Here is a 17,785-nt window from a genome sequence, read left to right as displayed (position 1 = left end):
AGCACAGGGCTTGAACTTGGGGTCCTTGAACTGGGTAGACCAATTGCACCATAGTCAAACTTGGTTGAGTTACACTGGTACCACTGCTTGCTGGTCAAGACTACAGGTCTGCAGCTGCTTGGCAATTGAACAGTTTTGAGAGCCCTATCCTAGCGTGTACTAGGATATAGGTTTCTTTAAACCATGTAGGTTGCTTTCATCTCATTTACACAGTTTTCCTTGAAAATGGCTGACCTCAAAACAGGCTTGTACACTTGTGCTGCACGAACAGTAAAACATCATACTGCACATCTGCTCGTGGTGAAATGTTAAAAGCTGTCTAGTATAGGTGGGTTCCTGGGAGTTAATTTATAAAACCAACTTCATAGAAGATTAAGGGGCTTAGACTACTTAACGAAGACAATTTAGAGACCAAAAGAAAGAGCCAGGAAAATCTGACTTTATTTCTTAAATACTGTGAAGAAAGAGGGGAGAAATGGTCCCCTGATGATGGAGGGCCATGGAGCAAAGAGCTAGGGATCCTCAGCAAAGGCCCTGTGGGCATTAGGGAAGCGCTGGGGGCTGTAGTTAGGGTCTTCCTGCAGTCGCTTTTGTATATCAGCCCGGAGCTAGAGAGAGAGAGCAAAGCAGGTTGGAGTGGTACTGGCCCAGCCCCTAGGATCCCAGCAAGCACACAGAAGTCATCCCTCAGGAGCTAACATTTCCCCACCAGCCAGGTACTGTCCAGTAGCCCAATATGGCATCACTGAGCCTTCCCAGATGCCCCTAGGGGAAAACAACATTTTAAAACCAAGTGGTAGCCCCAGACTGACCAGTTCATCTCTGAAGGGATCCAGGGAAGAGGGACCCTAGCCCAATCCCTCCCACTAGACCATCCCTATGCTGCTTCAAGGTGGGGGCACCTGCTGCCTGTAGCTCTCCTGAACCTCTGGTGCCTCCAGGTCCCGGCTCAGGCTCTCGGGGCTCGTCAGGGGCCGAGCTCCGGCTGCCTTAGCTGCCCGGCTCACGGCCTCTGAGAGAAGCAGCTGGGGGCCCTCACCCTGCATCGTCTGGGGGATGGGGTTGAAAGGGAAAAGAGGATCAACATCAGATCCAATGCCCCCACCCAGCTCACCCTTTCCATGAGTCAACCACTGAGTCCCCATGCTAGCGGAGAGAAGGGAAACAGTCCATGTGTAATTTTGACAGCAGAAATGCCTTCCTAATTTTGTTTGGCTCTGGCCAAAAACACCATTGAACGTGCTGGACTTGGTCTTCAAAACAAGAGGGGCAGGATGGGTCAAGCCACCCAGTATTCACAGCTAGCTAGTCCACAAGAGGAAGCCCACCTTAAGGAAGATGGGCCCTGGTCACATGGGGATCGGGCAACTGGGGGATGACAAGGACTGCTGACAAACAGACTAAGGTAAAGGTGTGGGGCAACAACCGTGAGCAAGTCTGAGCCAGAAAGGTTTCCTCATCAATTAAATCGGGGGACTAGGAAGAATTCTTTCCAGCTCTAATTAGTTTGACTCTAAGCACAACAGGGAATTCGGATAAAGAGGGATCCTCAGGGAAGAGGCAAACCAACCTTGCGTCTCTTGGCAGGCATACCACTGAGGTAGGCATCGCTCAGGGGGGGCTGCGGTTTCACCTTCCGCTGGCTGTGAATGTCCTGCTGGATAATAGGGACCCATTCCTGGGGAGAAAAAGATAAGAAAACAGTAATTCCCACAACTTTCAGCTGCCTTAGCCCACTGGACCACCTCCTGACACTCACTGGGGGGACTGCAGCTGCCCAAGGTTCTGTCTCGGCCGAAGCTCCATCCTGCTCGTCTCGGGAGCCTCCCTCAGGAGCAGGAGGCGGACCTCGGGACATGGCCTCTTCTGCTGTTGTCCCAGGGGCTGGAGAAGCATTCTCCCGCTGGCAGTCAGACAGTGGGAAGACCCAGGCTTCAGAATTCTCAGCCTCCAGCCCTTCCGGCCCCAGCCCTCCACTCCACTCCACATTATCTGGCTCCTCGACCTCTCCCTGGTACCTGAGGCTCAGGGGGAGTTCTCTCTGATCCCTGAACTTCCATTGGCTCCTCAGGAAGCGTCTGTGCAAAAGGACAGAGAAGGAGACCACCACAAAAGGCCCTCTCAGATCTCTGCAGTTCCCTCGAGTCCCCTGACCCCATAGCCCATCAGGTCCCTTACCTGGGGGGGATCACCAACCCTGCGAACATATCTGAGAATGGCATCAGGGCCTACAGGCATGTGCTCCAGTACCACCTGAAGCCTCAGTCCCATCATAGTGGTGAGCCAGCTCACCAAGGACGGATTCACTCCACGAGACATGCGACGCTGGGGGGCAGAAAGCAGACTTGGAACACAAAACCCTCAAACAGCTTTTGAAAGGTACCAAACAGTAAAGGATGGCAGTTTGAAGAAAAAGAAAAAAGAAAAGAAAACTGCAGGATACCTAAGAAAACAGAAACCTGAGGAAACAAAAGGCTGGGAATCTGGGACTGGGTGATGCTTACAATTCGGCCATTGATGACAGCAGCAAGCTCCATCTGCTGTCCCCCCAAGCAGTGCAGGTTCAGGGCCAGGCATTCAAACAGGCCCTGGTTACACAGCTCCAGCAAACGGGCCCCAAATCCACTGTCTGTGGGTGAGAAATAAGGACGGAATGCTGGCACCCAGCAGCCCTGCACATCCAACATGCCCCATTCACCCAGGCCCAGCGAGCCCCTGACCTGTGCAGTGCATCACATGAGCAGCAATGCTATTAAATTGCTCTTGGAGAAATTCCAGGTTTGTCCGGATGATGTCCACACCTGGCTGAACTTGCACCAAAGACTGAGAGACAAAACGCACAAAGACCCCCATTTGAAGCCCTGAGAGACTGGGAGCCGTGGGCTATCCTGACCAGAGCCAAGAGAGGAGGGGATGGGGAAGGGTTACTCACAAAACTCTCCCGCACGTATTCTTCTAGCCCCGTGATCAATGTGTGGGTTGCCGTCTGGGGGGCAGTGTTGGGGGGAAGAGAACAGCACAAGTTTAGAACCAAGTCCCACACCCCTCAAGACACTTCCCCCTCCTCCCCAACCAAGCCCAGGGCTTGAGCTGGGGCAGTCACAGCTTTAGGCAACGGACAAAGTTAGGAATAAGGAACTGAAGGTGAGAAGAAGAGCTCTGGGCCCAAGGTCTTCATTTACCCGGATGTTACCAGGTGTGGGCTCCTGGCCACCCAGATAGTGCTGGTGGAAGAAAGATCGCAGCTGGGGCTGGAGCCGCTGCAGTGGCTGGAAATGCCCGTGGAGAAGCATCACCACGTCCACCATGGAGAAGTTCTGGCACAGAAGAGAGAGCAGCGCCCCAAAGAATCCTAGGGACAGGGGCAGAAGGGAGCAGTGGCCTTTACCACCTGGCCTGCCCACCAGCCCATCAGCCTCACCCCACCTTGGCAATACCCCAACAAAGGCCATCTACCGTCCCCTGGTTGCCCCTCCCTAGAGAAGGCCAAGGCACCCCCAGTTGCTCACCGAGAGCCCCATCAGCCCCAGGCTCAAAGATGTTGCTGGATCCACTGAGGCGTTGTATGAAAGCAGCAATACTTTCACTGCTGCCAGCCCGAGCCCCCAGGGAGCCCAGCAGGGAACTCAGCACACCCTGCACCACCGAGGTGAAAAACTCCAGCGGCAGGCTCTCAGGACCCAGGCCTCCAGGACTCCCTGCGCCACCAGAGGGGGACCCTGGTGGAGGCGCCGTCTGCTGTTCTGGGGCCGGGGGCGGGGGTGGGGGCGGAGGTGGCGGAGGTGGCGGAGCAGCTGTTTGTGTCGCCTGCCCCACAGAGAAGGAATGAAGAACAGAAGACAAAGTGAGAATGGGGACAAGGACATAAAAGGGCATCAGGAAGGCACAAATCAACAGGGGTCTGGAAGACATGGAGCTCTATTCCAGTCTTTGCACCTTAAAGCAGAATACACACTGTAGCTTCTCCAGGGTAGAGTCAGGTTGAGCAGCTACCTCTCTCCCTCTGATTGGGTTAGGTCAGAAAGCAGTGACCCAAAGTACTATGCTTCTCTCTCCAAGCCCTGTTTTCCTCATCTCCAAAATGGAGGGTTCGGAGTCAATAAATTCCCAAGTTTCCTTCCAAGTGGCAATATAATGGCAACAAGACTCCAGTGCTTGGCTGGGCCCAGGAACAGGAAGGGTGAAGTGAGGAGTAAGCCAGCCACTCACCTGCAAGAAGTCAGTCATGCCCTGGAGAAAGGCAGGGACACCAGGCATCGCCACAGTAATGGTGGGAGAAGCCATGCCAGGCCCTCCAGCCCCTGGTCCTGCAGGCCCCAGCAGGTTCCCCAGGAGCTGAGAGAATTGAAGATCAGAGGCGGAGGGTTGAGGAGGTGGAGGCTGGGCGGGCCCCCCGGGGGCAGGGCCAGCTGTGGTAGCTGTGTTGGTGGTGCCGGCACTGGCTGACGCAGTGGCAGGGGCTGGAGGTGGAGCCATTCCTGGGGTCCCCTGAGCTATAGGGGCCAAAAGAGGAAAGTTGAAATCTCAAGAAAATCAAGACCCCACAGTATCTCCATTCTGGTCTTCCCAGCAGGAAAGCAAGAACAAAGGAATACGGAGAGAACTGGAAAGTGCCAGTGAGACCGGGAAGGGAGCATCAGCCTTCAGAGCCAGGGAGACCTCTTCAGTTTGAAGTGGGGAAGAACAAGTACTCACCCACAAGGACAGGCTGCATAAGAAGCTGCCCCACGAGGCCGCTCACCATCTGGGCTAAAGAGGCGTTGGTCCCCAGACCAGCGCCCGGCTGAGGGGAGAGGAGAAGGGCAGGCTTTCAGTCTTGGCCTCTCCATGCCCCGCCGGAGGATCTTCTCCCCACACTCCTCCCCAGTGGAACTCCCCCACCCCTACTCACCAGAGCCCCCGAGACGGGGGGCCCCCCAGGATGGGAAGGCCGAGCCTGTGGAGGGGTGGGCCGGGCAATCACCACCCGGGTGGGAGCTGTCGGGAAGCCTGGCACCTGCTGTCCTGTGGGTGGCAGAGGGGAGAGACCGAAAAGGGCTGAGGGCCGGGCCCTGGCCTGCCAGTGGATGATGCCCACCACCGTGGACCAGGCCCCACCTCCCAGGCTTCCCCTTTCAGGTCATTACCTGCGGCCGCGGAGGCAACAGCTGCCACCATGGCCTGATGTGTGATCTGGTGGGCGACGGCGTGCATGAACTCAGGGGGCAGGGAGGGCAGCTGGATGTGGGTGGAGCCTGGGGGGTGGGTCTGATGTAACCTTGAACCTGGACCCCCTTCAACCCACCCACTTGGCCCTACCCCTTCTCTACCCAGAGCTCAGCCTGCTCTGATGCCCTCACTCTTACCCAGGGTCTGGCCATGACCAGGGGGTCCTAGGGGGCCAGTGGGAGCACTCGGAACTCCACCGGGCTGTGTGCCAGAATCTGGGCAAGGAGACAGAGAGAGTGGCCCTGAGACAGGCGGGGCCAAGGCCTAACTGTATCCTCCTGAGATCGGCGCGCTTCAGGCTTCCACTCCCCCGACCACGAAGCCTGCCTTTCACTCCATCTAGCCAAGGAGGAGACACTCCCTTCACCATGCAAACAACTCTCTGAGGACAAGTAGTTCTTCCTGCCCCTCCCCCCACACACCAACCAGAAGAGCTTCTGCTCGGTCCCCCTACCACCGCCATCAGCCCTGGCCTCTCCTTCCCCACCCTGGCGCCCTCACACCTCAGTGCCAACCCCACCTCCCACATGGCGCTGCTCTTCCCTGTCAGCGACTGTTCCTAACTCACCTTGAATGTTCATGTGCATCATAACCACGGGTTCCACGCTCTGGTGGGAAATCCGGATGACCCTCGGGTGGCTGGCGGTCGGTGGGGGAGCCGGTCCTGGTGGGGGAGCTCCCTCAGTCGAAGACTCGACAGTGGTAGAAGAGGGGGCCAGGGACGAGGCCTGCCCAGGACCAGGGGGAGGTGCCTCCGCACTGGGAGTCGGAGGGGGCCGGGTCCCATTCCCCGTCATGGTCACAGTGGTCCCCACGTTGATCTGCACGAGAGATGGATGGGGCAGAAGTGAGAAAAACACCAGAGCCTAACCCAGAGCACCCCACGACACACTGTACTTCTAAAGGCTCCTTCATCCTGCGTCACCACGTTTCCAAAGTATGCTCCCCTTCTAACCTCTTTTGAGCCCAACAGCTATGCTGGATCGTTCCACTGACAGACCTCCATTCTCCCTCAGGCCAGGCTCCCCTGACCCACCTGGATGGGGATGGCTGCCTGCTGGAGCACCATGGGGGTGGTGTAGTGAGACATGGGCCGGACCACATGCAGGTGACGCGGCGGCGCACACGCCAGATTGCAACGCAGGTCAGACAACGCCACAAAGGTGTTGCCCAGCAGCCGCAGGCTCTCCCCCACCAAGTTGATCAAGCGCTGGTCCTCCTCACGGCCCTCTTGCTGTACTCCCCGGGGCCAAACACAGAAAGGCAGAAAACATTAGGCTAGAATCCACCTCGCTAACAAAAACAGCACCTTCTTGAAATTATCACATTCTCACGTCCTCTATGTCTTCAAGCACATGCTTAGAAGCTTCTGTGTAGACCACATCTTTGCAAGTAAATTCTATTTTATACACATTAACAGCTTCCTGATAAAATAAGCCCTACAATGAATCAGTTACCACCTGCTAATCTCCCTTACTTTATAAACTTCCTAAATAACTCACTAAAGGGATCAAGAGGGTGCGAGGACAGTGACAGTGGCCATGATAAAGATGTCAGAGAGAAAAAGATCCTCCTTCTCTGTCACGGAGGAAAAGATCACTTCCTTCCAAATCTAAAGGGCAGCTATTCTGTCAAAGGCAGTGTCTTCTGCGGGGGGAAGGGGTGATCTGCATTTCTCCCCGCCCCACTGGGGAGTACCGGGTGAGGAGGTGGGCGGGCTCACATTGTTATTGTAGTCTGTAGTGGCGGCGGCGCCCAGAACCTCATAGTAGCGCTGCAGGAAGGGCTGGAGGCGGCTCTCAAGCCGCTGTAGCTCCTGAAGCACCTCGACATACTCCGCAGGGGAAGGATGGCTGTGGGCAACCCCAAGGGGCAGTGAGCCAAGGCTTCCCTCAGATTCCCAACCTCACCATATCTGCCCGACTTCTTCCTGGCCTCCCAGACCCCTGGCCCAATCCCTTCCTGAACTAGCAGAGCTTCTGTTCTTTAACCTCACCCAGGGGAAGATGGGAAGAGAAAAATAAACTGCTTCCACCCTCCCCACCATACAATCCTGTACCTACAATGGCAAAACACTAACCCTAAAAAACAGACGGGGCCTGTGTGAACTCAGGAGAGAATCTTGATCAGGCTCAGGAAGCACCACTTGGATTTCCCTGCCCCAGGGAGAGCAGAGCTTCTGGCTCAGGGGCCAGTCCTAGCCCCATTTACCTACACTGGAGCCCCTCCCTGCCCCTCAACACCAACTCTACAGGTATAACCCCTAAGCAATCCTTCCGCTCCCATCAGACCTTCCCTGGTCCTCATACTTCACTCAGAATCCCCAACCCACCCCTACCCCAAAAGGTTCCCTCCATCTCTCACTTGGGTGCATTTGTGTCTGGGGCAGGTGTTGGGCCTGCTGGGGCTGGGCCAGAAGGGGAGAGCTCCGGGCTCTGGGCAGGGGCACGCTCCTCCACCTCTTCTGCCTCCATGGGCTCCCGAGGAGGCACTTCACTTTCGACCGGTTCTGATGTTGGAGAGCTCAAGGCTACTGGCTCCGAGGCCACAGCTGGCGTCTGTGGGGGCGCCTGACTCTGCTGGGCTTGGGGTCCCCCTCGGCACTGAAGGTGGGGAGGAGTCAGGACACCAAAGGCAAGATGAGACAGCAGCAGAAAATTCCTCAGGTCAAAGCAGACTGAGTGGAGAATGCGCTAACTCGGCTCCCTGAAGGCAGGGCTCTGCATCTGCACCTGACTCCCTGGCAACTCCCTAAGACTTCCACAAGTTAGATGCGTGATGAATACCTATGATACTTGCAAACCAATTACTAACAAAAAGTACCGCCTGTAGTTTCCTAACCTCCAAGAGAAAAGAAGGAAAGGCCACTGGTTGCAAACGCGAACTAACAAAATTAGGCCATCCCAGTATCAAATATGAGAAGCGAGGAATAGAAAAGCATGGAATCCATATTTAACTGAAAAAACATGCCGTAAGAATCATCTGACAAGTCTGCAACAAACTGTCCAGATACCCAGTACTTAGAGGACTGGCAGGGACGAAACAGCCTCACAAACATACTTTTTCTGCCCGAAAGAATGAAGACTGCAAAGAGACTAGATTAGGAGGGGAGAATCCAGTGGATGTGGCCAGTCATGCCCCCACCCCTAGGCTGAGAGAAAAGGGGTCGGGAGGATGCGGTGAGACAGACAGACGCTAGCCAGCCCTGCCCACTCACCTCCATCCGGGATAGTAAGGTCTGTATATCCCTGATCATGTGCTGAGCCATCACCAGCCGTACTCGGGGCTCACTCTACAACAGGAGAGAGAAGATCAGGACAGGTATGAGATAAGCCACAAGCTCCACCACCTATTAAACCAGGTCCCAGCCATCTCCTCAGCCAGATCCACCCCCACTTCATGGCCTCGTTCTCCCAGATCCCCTTCCCTGACCCTCCCAGGCCCCGTGATACCTGAATCGGGGCCTGTTCCATGTTGATGTGAACATCCACAGCAGAGCCGTCACTCTGGGGAAAGGGTAAGGGAAGTTGCTCTGGGAGAAGTCAAATACTAAGGCCCCCACACTTCTAACTGATTCTCTGGAGCCCCACCCCCTATTTCCTTAAAGACTGAGGCCATCATCAGGCCACAGGGCCCTCCAAACCCAATCTAAAGACTGAGACACCTGTTTTATAAGCTCCTGACTGCTACCACAACCAAAACTCCCCCAGAAAAACCCTCCCATGTGAAACACAAGCTTACAGGAAGATTGAAGGTTCCAACCATGACATAGCTGTTGGCATTCCGGTCATGAACAGAGGCCCCAGGCCCCCGAGTACCAGGCGGGGGTCCCCCACCATGGGTGGCTGAGGCAGACCCTGTTCCAGAAGACGCTCCAGAAGGGAGCTGAGTCTGAGGAGGAGCCCGTTCCACAAGGTGGATAACCTTTCCCCCAACATCTGCAGAAAAAAAGATACACACTGAAACATTGTATGATCAAGTAAACGCATGGCCTCAGCTCATCCCTCTGAACAGCAGCGGCAAGCTCGGAACTGCCTCCCCCACCCCCTTACTGTATTCCTGGAGCTTCTTATCATCCTGCAGAACTCGTCCTTGATAGATAAGCCGTTGTTTCTCAGAGGGGATGCTGACAGAGGCAGCAATGTGCTCCTTAAACTCCTTTACATTCATCTGTAAGGAAGAGACATAAATAGGGATCAGGGAATGGAAGAAAAAGGAAGGACAGCAGAGGGACAACCGACTTGTGAGGGGTAAAAACCATCCCATCATAAAATCACTACCTGCCTGTCTTAATTGTGAGGTAATTATTGTGCAAAGCCCTGAACTAAAGCAACACCTATCAAAATACATACAATAAACATAAGGAACTTCAGGTTATAAACCTAGAACAAAACTACAGGGCTGAAAAACAGAAAAGGCAACTGACATTCTCTTCTCTCCTTCTCTGCCTGGCTCCCAAAGGAATGTGTGTGTCTAAAGATACCGGTGACCCCTCCCCAAACACAGAACGATACCAACACTGTAATCTCAAAGATAAAAGCAGTGACAAAGAAGATGGAATAGAAAATCAGATTAAGGAAGGCAGACTCAAGCAAGAAGAAAGAAAAAGGGGCAAACCAGAAAAACATTCTTCCTAACTAGACAACTGACTCTTGAGGAGTACCAAGCTGTTTACATGCACCTAATCACACAAGCCTATATGGTTTCCTTAAATACATGTAACACCGTGTTTTAATACTATAAATCAACCAGCTCACAATTTTGTCTATTAGGTCTCTACCTGCATTATAAGCATTACAGGATCTGATTTCTATCCCTTATATACACAGTACAGACCTCACCAATTTTTGTTTTTAAGACACATTTGTATTTTAGGTCTGTGTGTTCTCCTTCCTTTCCCAAAGGCAGGAGCCATGTCTCTCCCTTTGGGCTGGGGTTCATCTATGACGTTGGAATACTGACTCCTTCTTCCTTCTTTCCCTCTACACTGAGTTTTATCCAGGTGGAGGAAGGCAAAAGAAAATCTGCCTTCCCCAACAAAAACCAAAGAGGAAACATCAGAAAATGTTCTGGCTACAATATGAACAAAGGAATCAATGAAAGAAAAATTTTGAAAACCAGAAAATTAGGCTCTTCTCTCAGAATAAGGAATCTATAAGAGGAAGAGTTAATGGGTGTCTCCCAGAAGTACTGGGGTCTCACCTGGGCCCCCACAATAAAGGTCCGGGTCTGAGAGTCCAGGGTCTTCACCAGCACCTCCAGGCTGTCAGGTTCCTCCATAGTGGTACTGGTACTATCATTGGGCTCCATGGCCGACAGCTCTCTAAGGAAGAATGTTATGAGGGAGGTTCGCTGGCGCCCAGAGGAGATTTTTATATACCCGGAAGCCTCCCCGGCCCGAGACTCCGCCCCAATACCTAAAGAGTTTCTCTCACACAGGCACACACACTCACACCCTCCCCCATTCCCCTTCAGATTCCGGGGCACAGGGAGAGAAACACAAAGGGCAAGAGACCGACGGCACAGGGAGCTGGAGGACGGCAGGTGGGAGGGGCTCCACGATGCCAATCACAATAAGGGAGGGCTAGTCGGGCTAGGAATCAGGGAAGGAAGGAAACACAAGACCAGTGTCATCACTGGTCGCGATAAGACAAGGGCCCGAGAAGTCGGCAAACCCTGGGACGAGAGACCGAGGGTCGCGCCAGACTCTGCGGAGAAAGTGGTTTCGCGCACGCGCGCCACGCCACGCCACGCCCATCGAACCCGCCTAAGTCATCACAGACCCGAAATGACGGACACTCACGGTGGGCCAGATCTGCTAGCTGACTGCCTCCCTCTTCCACCTAGCCTCGGTGCTCTAGCAGAGCGACGCAACCAACACAGACCAAACACACACCCACACACACCAAACACACACACCCACCCCCCCACACACACACACCCCACAACCCCGCAGCTCCGCCCCCGACTTCCCCATGGTACCGTCACTTCCGGCCTCCCCCAACCTACCTCGGATGGCCACTTCCGTTTCCGACAGTATTTGGGGATCGCGAGGCGGTACTTCCGGCTCCCCCCAGGTCCCCAAGCTTTACTTTTGTGGGGCTCGACGAGAAAGTCCGCGGCCCCAAATAGTGAGTTCCTGGGGGCTAAACGGGCCGGGGCCGGCCTAGATGGGAGGGAGCCGAGCGCCCCGAAGAGCCGCCGCCGCCGCCGCCGCCGCCGCCGCCGCCGTCGCCCGGGGGACCGTACTGCGCTTGCGTGCGTCGCACTACGCATGCGTACACACTTAGGCATCTCCCCACCCCCGCCGGCGCTGTCCATTTCTTACGTGCGCGCGCTTAAGCAGTAGGGGGTTGTGGTGGCCGCTATAAATGCCTGAAAAAAAATTATCAGGTGGGACTCTTCGACTGCCTCGAGAGCGGCTTTGAACAGTTATATGGATCTTGGAGTTTGGAGACTGGGGATTGTGCTTCGTTAATCTATGTTAAAATCTTGGCCGGCAGAGAAGTTGAGGCGGCACTGTCCTGGCCACCTAGAATTGTCTTCCTCTTACCATCGTCCTCGTTGCGCCACTCCTTCGGCGCTTCCGGAAGTCACCCTTTCCATAGGCCGTTGGAGGTGGCTCTCGAGCTGATTTGCGTGCGTTGGCTTCGTTGGGTTTGACCTCGGTTTTGCCCGGTGGGCGTTTTGTGGCGCCATGTTCTTCCCCGGAGGTGTGCGGCCGAGGGGACACGCCATGTTTTGGAGAAGCTAAGGATTTACTACCTTTCAGGACTTTTGTCTAAAAAAGGACGCCTCCGAGTTTGGGAATTGGGAGCAAATGGAGTTACACTGGACCGAAACACAACACTCTGACCCTGGGGAATTGAAAGGGCCGCCTAAGGGCTTCTGCGGGCCGGAGGTCCGGGGAGATTATCGTCCCTCTGTCCTCTTCTCCCCCAGCCCCTCGGGCAGGGGCCTGGGCCCCGCGGTGCTGCCACTCCAGCCAGACCCGTTGCTGCCAGTGTGCCTGCCTTTGGTGCCCATCCTTTCTGGGATTCGTAGTTTATACCTAAGTCCCAGTACTGTTTCAACTAAGAGTTGTAGTAAGCACCTGTACATGAGCCCCTAGTTTGTGCCAGCCAGTTTGCTGAGGGTTTCACGTACTGTCATATTTAAAAGGCTTTCAACATCTGAGATAACTATTACATCCATTTTACAGATGAGTACACCTAGGCGAATGTAAGTGGCAGAACTGACAAATTCAGGCCTACCAGACTCCCTTGGGTTAATCACTTCTACAATAACTTGTATTTTAGTTTTTTTTATTTAAAATGTCAAACATTACCCCAAAACAGTAATAATGAACCCTCATATACACATCATCCAAAGTTTATTCTTTTAACGAAATCGCAAGCCCATAGCAAGCCTCACCTCTCAGAACAAACCTTTATGGCAGTCTGTGGGTTATAAATAATCTATTAAAAAAAGCCCCACACCTTCCATTACATTAACTGCTCCACCCACTTGGCACTCACTACCCAATGACTGCCTCCTGACAATTCTTTCCCTACCTCCTGTTACTTGAGAACTTAATACCCACCAGAGACTAATAAGTACTTTACAAACACTACTATTAATTATAGCGAATATTTATTTTGGACTTACGTGCAGGCCTTTGCTATGGGCTTTATGTGCATTAGCTCTTTTAATCCTATGAGATAGATGACTTGCTCATTTTACAGATGAAAAAACAGGCATAAAGATTAATAAAGTTATCCAAGATCGGTAAGTAGAGTTAAGGGTTTGGACCCACTCTGCCTGACACCACTGTCTGTTCTCTTTGACCACTAGATTATGTAGTCTTCTACTTATAGTAATAAACATTGAGTGAATGAACTCATGTGTCAGCAAACTTTTCTGGGGGGTGTACATATTGTTTCCCCAATTAACAACTTCAGAGGGAAAGCCTCCCATCCACCATGCTCCAGCACCTGGTTCATACCTGTTCTAAAGCACTTACCAGGTTGTACTGCAATGATTTGTTTATACAGCTAGTTTTCCGTAGACTGACTTCTTCAAGGCCAGGGACTGTGTCTTATTCATTGTTATGTTCCCAGGGCTTAGCCAGTTCCTGACCAACAGCTGGAACTCAAAAACAGTTTGCTAAGTGAGCAAATGAAAGAATCAATCCACTTCTCTTCAGTGCTGCACAGCACAGCAGATATCCCAGCTCAGATATGGGTTAAAAGACCACAGGCCTACCTGGAGGGCTCAGCTCTCTTAATTCCTGGGAGACCCTGGACTTGCCAGGATGTATTGTGGAGTAGTTGCATTGAGAAGGTGGGGAGGAAGTCCCAAACACTGTAAGTAATCCAGGCTTGGGTTGGAAAACAAGGTTGAAGTTACTCATTAGCAGGTGAAAGGGTCAAGGGTCGAGGCAAGGGGGCTGGAAGCAGAGTGGACTGAGCAGCCAGTGGGGGAAAGCAGTTAAGGCACCAGCCACTCCACGCAGACCCCCAGCTCCCTCCTGCCTGAAGATGTTCCACCAAATTTGGGCAGCTCTACTCTACCTCTATGGCATTCTCCTTAACTCCATCTACCAGTGCCCTGAGCACAGTCAGCTGACAACTGAAGGACTAGATGGGAAAGAGGTATGGACTGAGAATGTGGGAAGCTTGGCCGGGTTGGGGGTTGGGGGGGCCTTGAGAAGTGGCCTAGGATGACCAAAAAGCCACACTGGGAAAGGAAGGGAGGAAGAGGGTGTGGGTGTTGTGATGATGAAAGCAAGAAGTAAAAAAAAATATTAGTACTGTGGTCATCAATGTGAAGACATGTAGAATTGGGAGGTGGGGTTTACTGAGGAGGGGCAAAGAGGAAAAGTCATTTAATGACTCCTTGTCATGGATCCAACCCTCAGTTGGAAAAAGGCAGCCAACACCTTCACCCCTAAGCACTGTCGTTCTGACTGATGAAGAGGTTGAATGGATTCTGTAGTGAGACCCACCTTCTTCTGCTCCCCTCGTCGTCTCTCCAGTTCCCAGAGCCCCACCTGGGCCGGTGGTACTTTATCGCAGGGGCAGCTCCCACCAAGGAGGAGTTGGCGACTTTTGACCCTGTGGACAACATTGTCTTCAACATGGCCGTGGGCTCTGCCCCCATGCAGCTCCAGCTTCGAGCTACCATCCGCACGTGAGTGGTGAGGAGGCAGAGGCACCAGTAGGTACAGTCTCTGCCTCAAGTGTGAGCACACACCCACAAAGAGCTGGGCTCTTTGGCATATCCATTATTCTTGGTCCACTTGAGTTCAACAGCTCTATTAGTTTCCCTCCGGAGAGATAGGGACCTAACCATCCCTTGGTAGCCTGAAACCCAAGGGGAGCCAGGCTTCAAGAGGGAATAAGATGGAATAAATAGAGGCTGGTACTGAGTGGTTGAGGTGTCACTCAGTCTTTCTTCCTTGTCACCACCACCTCTGCAGGAAAAATGGGCTCTGTGCGCCCCGGAAATGGATCTACCACCTGTCTGAGGGGAGCACAGATCTCAGAACCGAAGGTTGGTTCTCTCCAGCCCTCACTCTCCTCAAGCCCCCTGGGCTTGCTTGCTTCTGTACCTCAGTCCTCACACTTTCCCCACCCACCCTGACAGGCCGCCCTGACATGAAGACCAAGCTCTTCTCTAGCGCATGCCCAGGCGGAATCATGCTGAAAGAGACAGGCCAGGGTTACCAGCGCTTCCTCCTCTACAGTGAGTGAGGGTGCCAGGCAGGAAGCGCTGGGGGGAAGCGGGGGCGGGGGGCAAGAGAGCCCCTTTCTCTGGGCTCCGTGACATCATCCAGGAAGGGCTTCATGCTTCCATGAGGGCCTCACCAGGGGCGGTGCTGAGAAGCATGGGCTTTCACGGGCCTTGCCTTGCTCTTCCAGATCGCTCACCACACCCTCCCGAGAAGTGTGTGGAGGAATTCCAGTCCCTGACCTCCTGCCTCGACTTTAAGGCCTTCTTACTGACTCCCAGGAATCAAGGTGAGGGGTAGAGTCCCAGAGAAAACAAGCAGGACTCACCAAGCCTTCTGTGAGTGCTGGATGAAAGGGACTCTAGTGGTGTCACCAGAGGGCATGGCCAAAGGCCGACATCATCACATTGGCTGTGTTGACACTTCCATTTGTGTCACAGACTGTGATGGCACCACAGGGAGCCAGGATGGGCTCTGGGATACTCGAGAGAGGTTTCTGAGTTTGCAGTGGATAAAAGGGGCAGAGGGGCAGACGGGGCAGAGGTCTGTAGGGAAAAAAGGCCTGAGACCCCTTCTCTGACACGGGGGAATGAGGGAGTGCATTCTTCCTCATCCCATTACCATCAACCTTGCCTCTCTCCCTGGGTCTCCTTCCTTTTCATCCTCTTTTTTTCTCCCTCCTCCCACCAGAGACCTGTGAGCTGTCCAGTAACTGACCTGTGGTTTCATCTGTGCCCCCCAGATGGATACAGTGGGAACTGAGATTGTGGTGGGGGGAGAAGCTGGAGACTCTTGACTCCCTTTCAAGAATAAAGATGATTTTTCAATCCTCATCTCATTTGGGGGTCTGTCTCCCAACATCAGTCCCACTCCCCCCATTTCAATACTCCCTCTGGACCTTCTACCACCTAAGCCCCCAGCTGGACGGCGTCAGGAAGGACACTGAGTGACAGTAACTCTCACTCTTCGTGGTGTATTTAGGATTTGGTGTGACACAGTTATTTATTGCTGAGTGAGCAAAGCCAATCCCCCAGTGGGGTCTGCAAACTCCAGTGCTCCCCATACTGCCTCTGAGCTGGCCCTCCTGCCAACACTGCCAGCACCATCCCCACTCCCTCTGGCTCCTAGGAACACCCAGATCCCCCCTGAAGGCTCCCCATCACCTGTGGGAACCCCATCCAGACTCCCTAATCCACCCACCTAGCAGTGCCACTCTTTCCCAGAGAGCACAGATCCCAGGATCCACAGGATTCCTTGAGTCTCTCGACCACCCTCTTACCCCACCCAGAGGTCTGTCTGTCTTGCCTCTAGTCTCCTCCACCCCTGGAGAGTTTTGAAAGGTAGAGAAGACCCTTTAGTCTTTATTCTCCACCACCACACTTTTTTTTTTTTTTTTTTTTGGTTTTTAAAAAGCGGAGGTGGGAAAAAAAACTGGAAGTGGGAGAAATGTAAAAGCAAAAATTAACAACAGCTGGTGAATTCAAGGCCAATGCCCCCACTGTCCATAAACACAGACACCCTAAACAGCTCTCCTGTGTGTGAAGGGGGGCGGGGGCTCTGTGCCCTCATACTCCGGGGTTTCTGCCCCATCCCTGAGGTCCCTGTGCTTACAATGTGGATCGTGCCCCCACACTATCTTCACCCTTGCTCCCAACCCACTGAGGGTGGGACGCTGGACCACACCCCACCCCGTGGTCACAGCCTCTTTCCTGGGTCTCCCCTCTGCTCCTCACCCTCCCTCCCCAACTTCTCGCCCTCCAAGTCAGTGGCCTCCCCATCCCCACTGGGCTCCCGGAGGCTGACAGCCAGCACCAGGGCCTGTAGAAGACCAAAGAGGCAGGCAAAGTGCAGGGGGTGAGCGGTAAGTAGGCTCAGCACAGCATGGAGCCCATGCAGGGCAGCCAGGAAGGACAGTAGCCCATGCAGCCAGAGGCCCAGCGGTCCACGCAGGCCCAACGCGTCCAAGGCTGCCCGCAAGGGCCTCGAGCACAGCCCTAGCAGGGCTGAGGCCAGGAGCTCCAGCAGGTGCAGGGTCAGGTTGGTGGAGATCTGCAGACACTCCTCTGGGTCCCCCAGGTACTGGTAGGGAGCCCCTGCTCCCCCACCTGTTTCCCCCCGCAGCCAGCCCAGCAGCTTCTGACGCTGGCCGGGCTTCTCCGCTGGGGCTTCAGGCCCAGGGGGGCTCAGTCCCTCTTCAGGGGACACACCAGGCTTCCTGGTGCCACCTGAGTCCACAGGATCCCATCCTAGTTTGGGAATGGTCTCTCCAGCCTCCAATCTCCCAGACTCTTGAGTGCTAGAGATGGTCTTGCCCCACTTGAGAGAATCCATTCGTTTGCACCCCAGTTGCTCAACTTGGGGCTCCGTGCTTGGTTCTGGAGCAGCCCCAGAGCTCCTCTGTGCACCTGAGTCCTTGGTCTTGGGAGGCCCCAGATCTCCCATGGTTTCTGGGGCACTGTCCCAGTCACTCCCTGAATTCTCAGAGGAGCTGTCCATCCGTCTGGGTTCTGGGGCGGGCAGGTCAGGCCTCGTTGATTTCCAGCGGCCCCAGGGGCGAGGTAGCCAGCCACCAAGCTGTCGCAGGAACATGGTTGGGGTGTGTAATGAGCCCCCAAATTCTGGGGCTGCTTCCTGGCACTGCTTGGACTCTCAGGTTTGGGGGTTGAGGGTTTCCTCAGAAGCCACAGTCTGTTCAGGCTCAGAAGAACAGGTATCTTCTGGTGAGTCCTACTCTGAATTCAGAAGTGGCTCTCCACTTCCCTGGATGGTCATGCAGCCTCAAGTGTGTCAAGCGGCTTGTTTCCTTTACGGTTTTGAGGTAAAGAAAGGCACATCCAAGTTCATTCACCACCACCACCCAGCACA

At 54.0% G+C, this 17,785-nt stretch overlaps 3 protein-coding genes across 3 annotated transcripts; 1 reads left to right on the top strand and 2 right to left on the bottom strand.

Moving 5' to 3' along the window:
• Positions 1-418: 418 nt before the first annotated feature.
• Positions 419-11,036, bottom strand: BAG6 (BAG cochaperone 6). Its single transcript, XM_079713179.1, has 26 exons — positions 11,012-11,036; positions 10,411-10,531; positions 9,261-9,378; positions 8,950-9,146; positions 8,661-8,714; positions 8,426-8,500; positions 7,573-7,811; positions 6,932-7,061; positions 6,245-6,442; positions 5,777-6,029; positions 5,346-5,423; positions 5,127-5,234; positions 4,892-5,004; positions 4,696-4,783; positions 4,210-4,493; positions 3,510-3,807; positions 3,183-3,352; positions 2,933-2,986; positions 2,721-2,823; positions 2,505-2,629; positions 2,179-2,325; positions 2,019-2,078; positions 1,760-1,903; positions 1,571-1,678; positions 903-1,049; positions 419-608 (listed from the first exon to the last, which is right to left on the bottom strand). The coding sequence occupies exons 2-26, from the start codon at positions 10,516-10,518 to the stop codon at positions 513-515; spliced, it is 3,495 nt and encodes a 1,164-aa protein (XP_079569305.1). The 5' UTR covers positions 10,519-10,531; positions 11,012-11,036; the 3' UTR covers positions 419-512.
• A 2,691-nt stretch (positions 11,037-13,727) lies between these two features.
• On the top strand, positions 13,728-15,636 carry APOM (apolipoprotein M; the record flags this gene model as incomplete). Its single annotated transcript, XM_079712669.1, has 6 exons — positions 13,728-13,841; positions 14,225-14,379; positions 14,669-14,742; positions 14,836-14,934; positions 15,111-15,209; positions 15,611-15,636. The coding sequence occupies 6 exons, from the start codon at positions 13,728-13,730 to the stop codon at positions 15,634-15,636; spliced, it is 567 nt and encodes a 188-aa protein (XP_079568795.1).
• A 267-nt stretch (positions 15,637-15,903) lies between these two features.
• LOC307059781 (uncharacterized protein C6orf47) lies at positions 15,904-17,509 on the bottom strand (the record flags this gene model as incomplete). The annotated part of the gene is made up of 1 exon (XM_079714016.1): positions 15,904-17,509. The coding sequence occupies one exon, from the start codon at positions 17,507-17,509 to the stop codon at positions 16,616-16,618; it is 894 nt and encodes a 297-aa protein (XP_079570142.1). The 3' UTR covers positions 15,904-16,615.
• Between the last annotated feature and the right edge of the window lie 276 nt (positions 17,510-17,785).

This window comes from Hyperoodon ampullatus (assembly GCF_949752795.1).
Source record: "Hyperoodon ampullatus genome assembly, chromosome: 10".
NCBI lineage: Eukaryota > Metazoa > Chordata > Mammalia > Artiodactyla > Ziphiidae > Hyperoodon > Hyperoodon ampullatus.
The sequence above is the reverse complement of the archived record's forward strand: the minus strand, read 5'-3'. Positions and strand labels throughout refer to the sequence as shown.

Excerpts from the sequence above, each read along its gene's own strand:
- BAG6 (XM_079713179.1), bottom strand. The coding sequence starts at position 10,518 with ATGGAGCCCAATGATAGTACCAGTACCACTATGGAGGAACCTGACAGC. Across the intron at positions 7,812-8,425 it reads CCTTACTATCCCGGATGGAG|TGCCGAGGGGGACCCCAAGC; the intron begins GTGAGTGGGCAG and ends CCCCACCTTCAG. Across the intron at positions 4,784-4,891 it reads CCCCCGTCTCGGGGGCTCTG|CCGGGCGCTGGTCTGGGGAC; the intron begins GTGAGTAGGGGT and ends CTCTCCCCTCAG.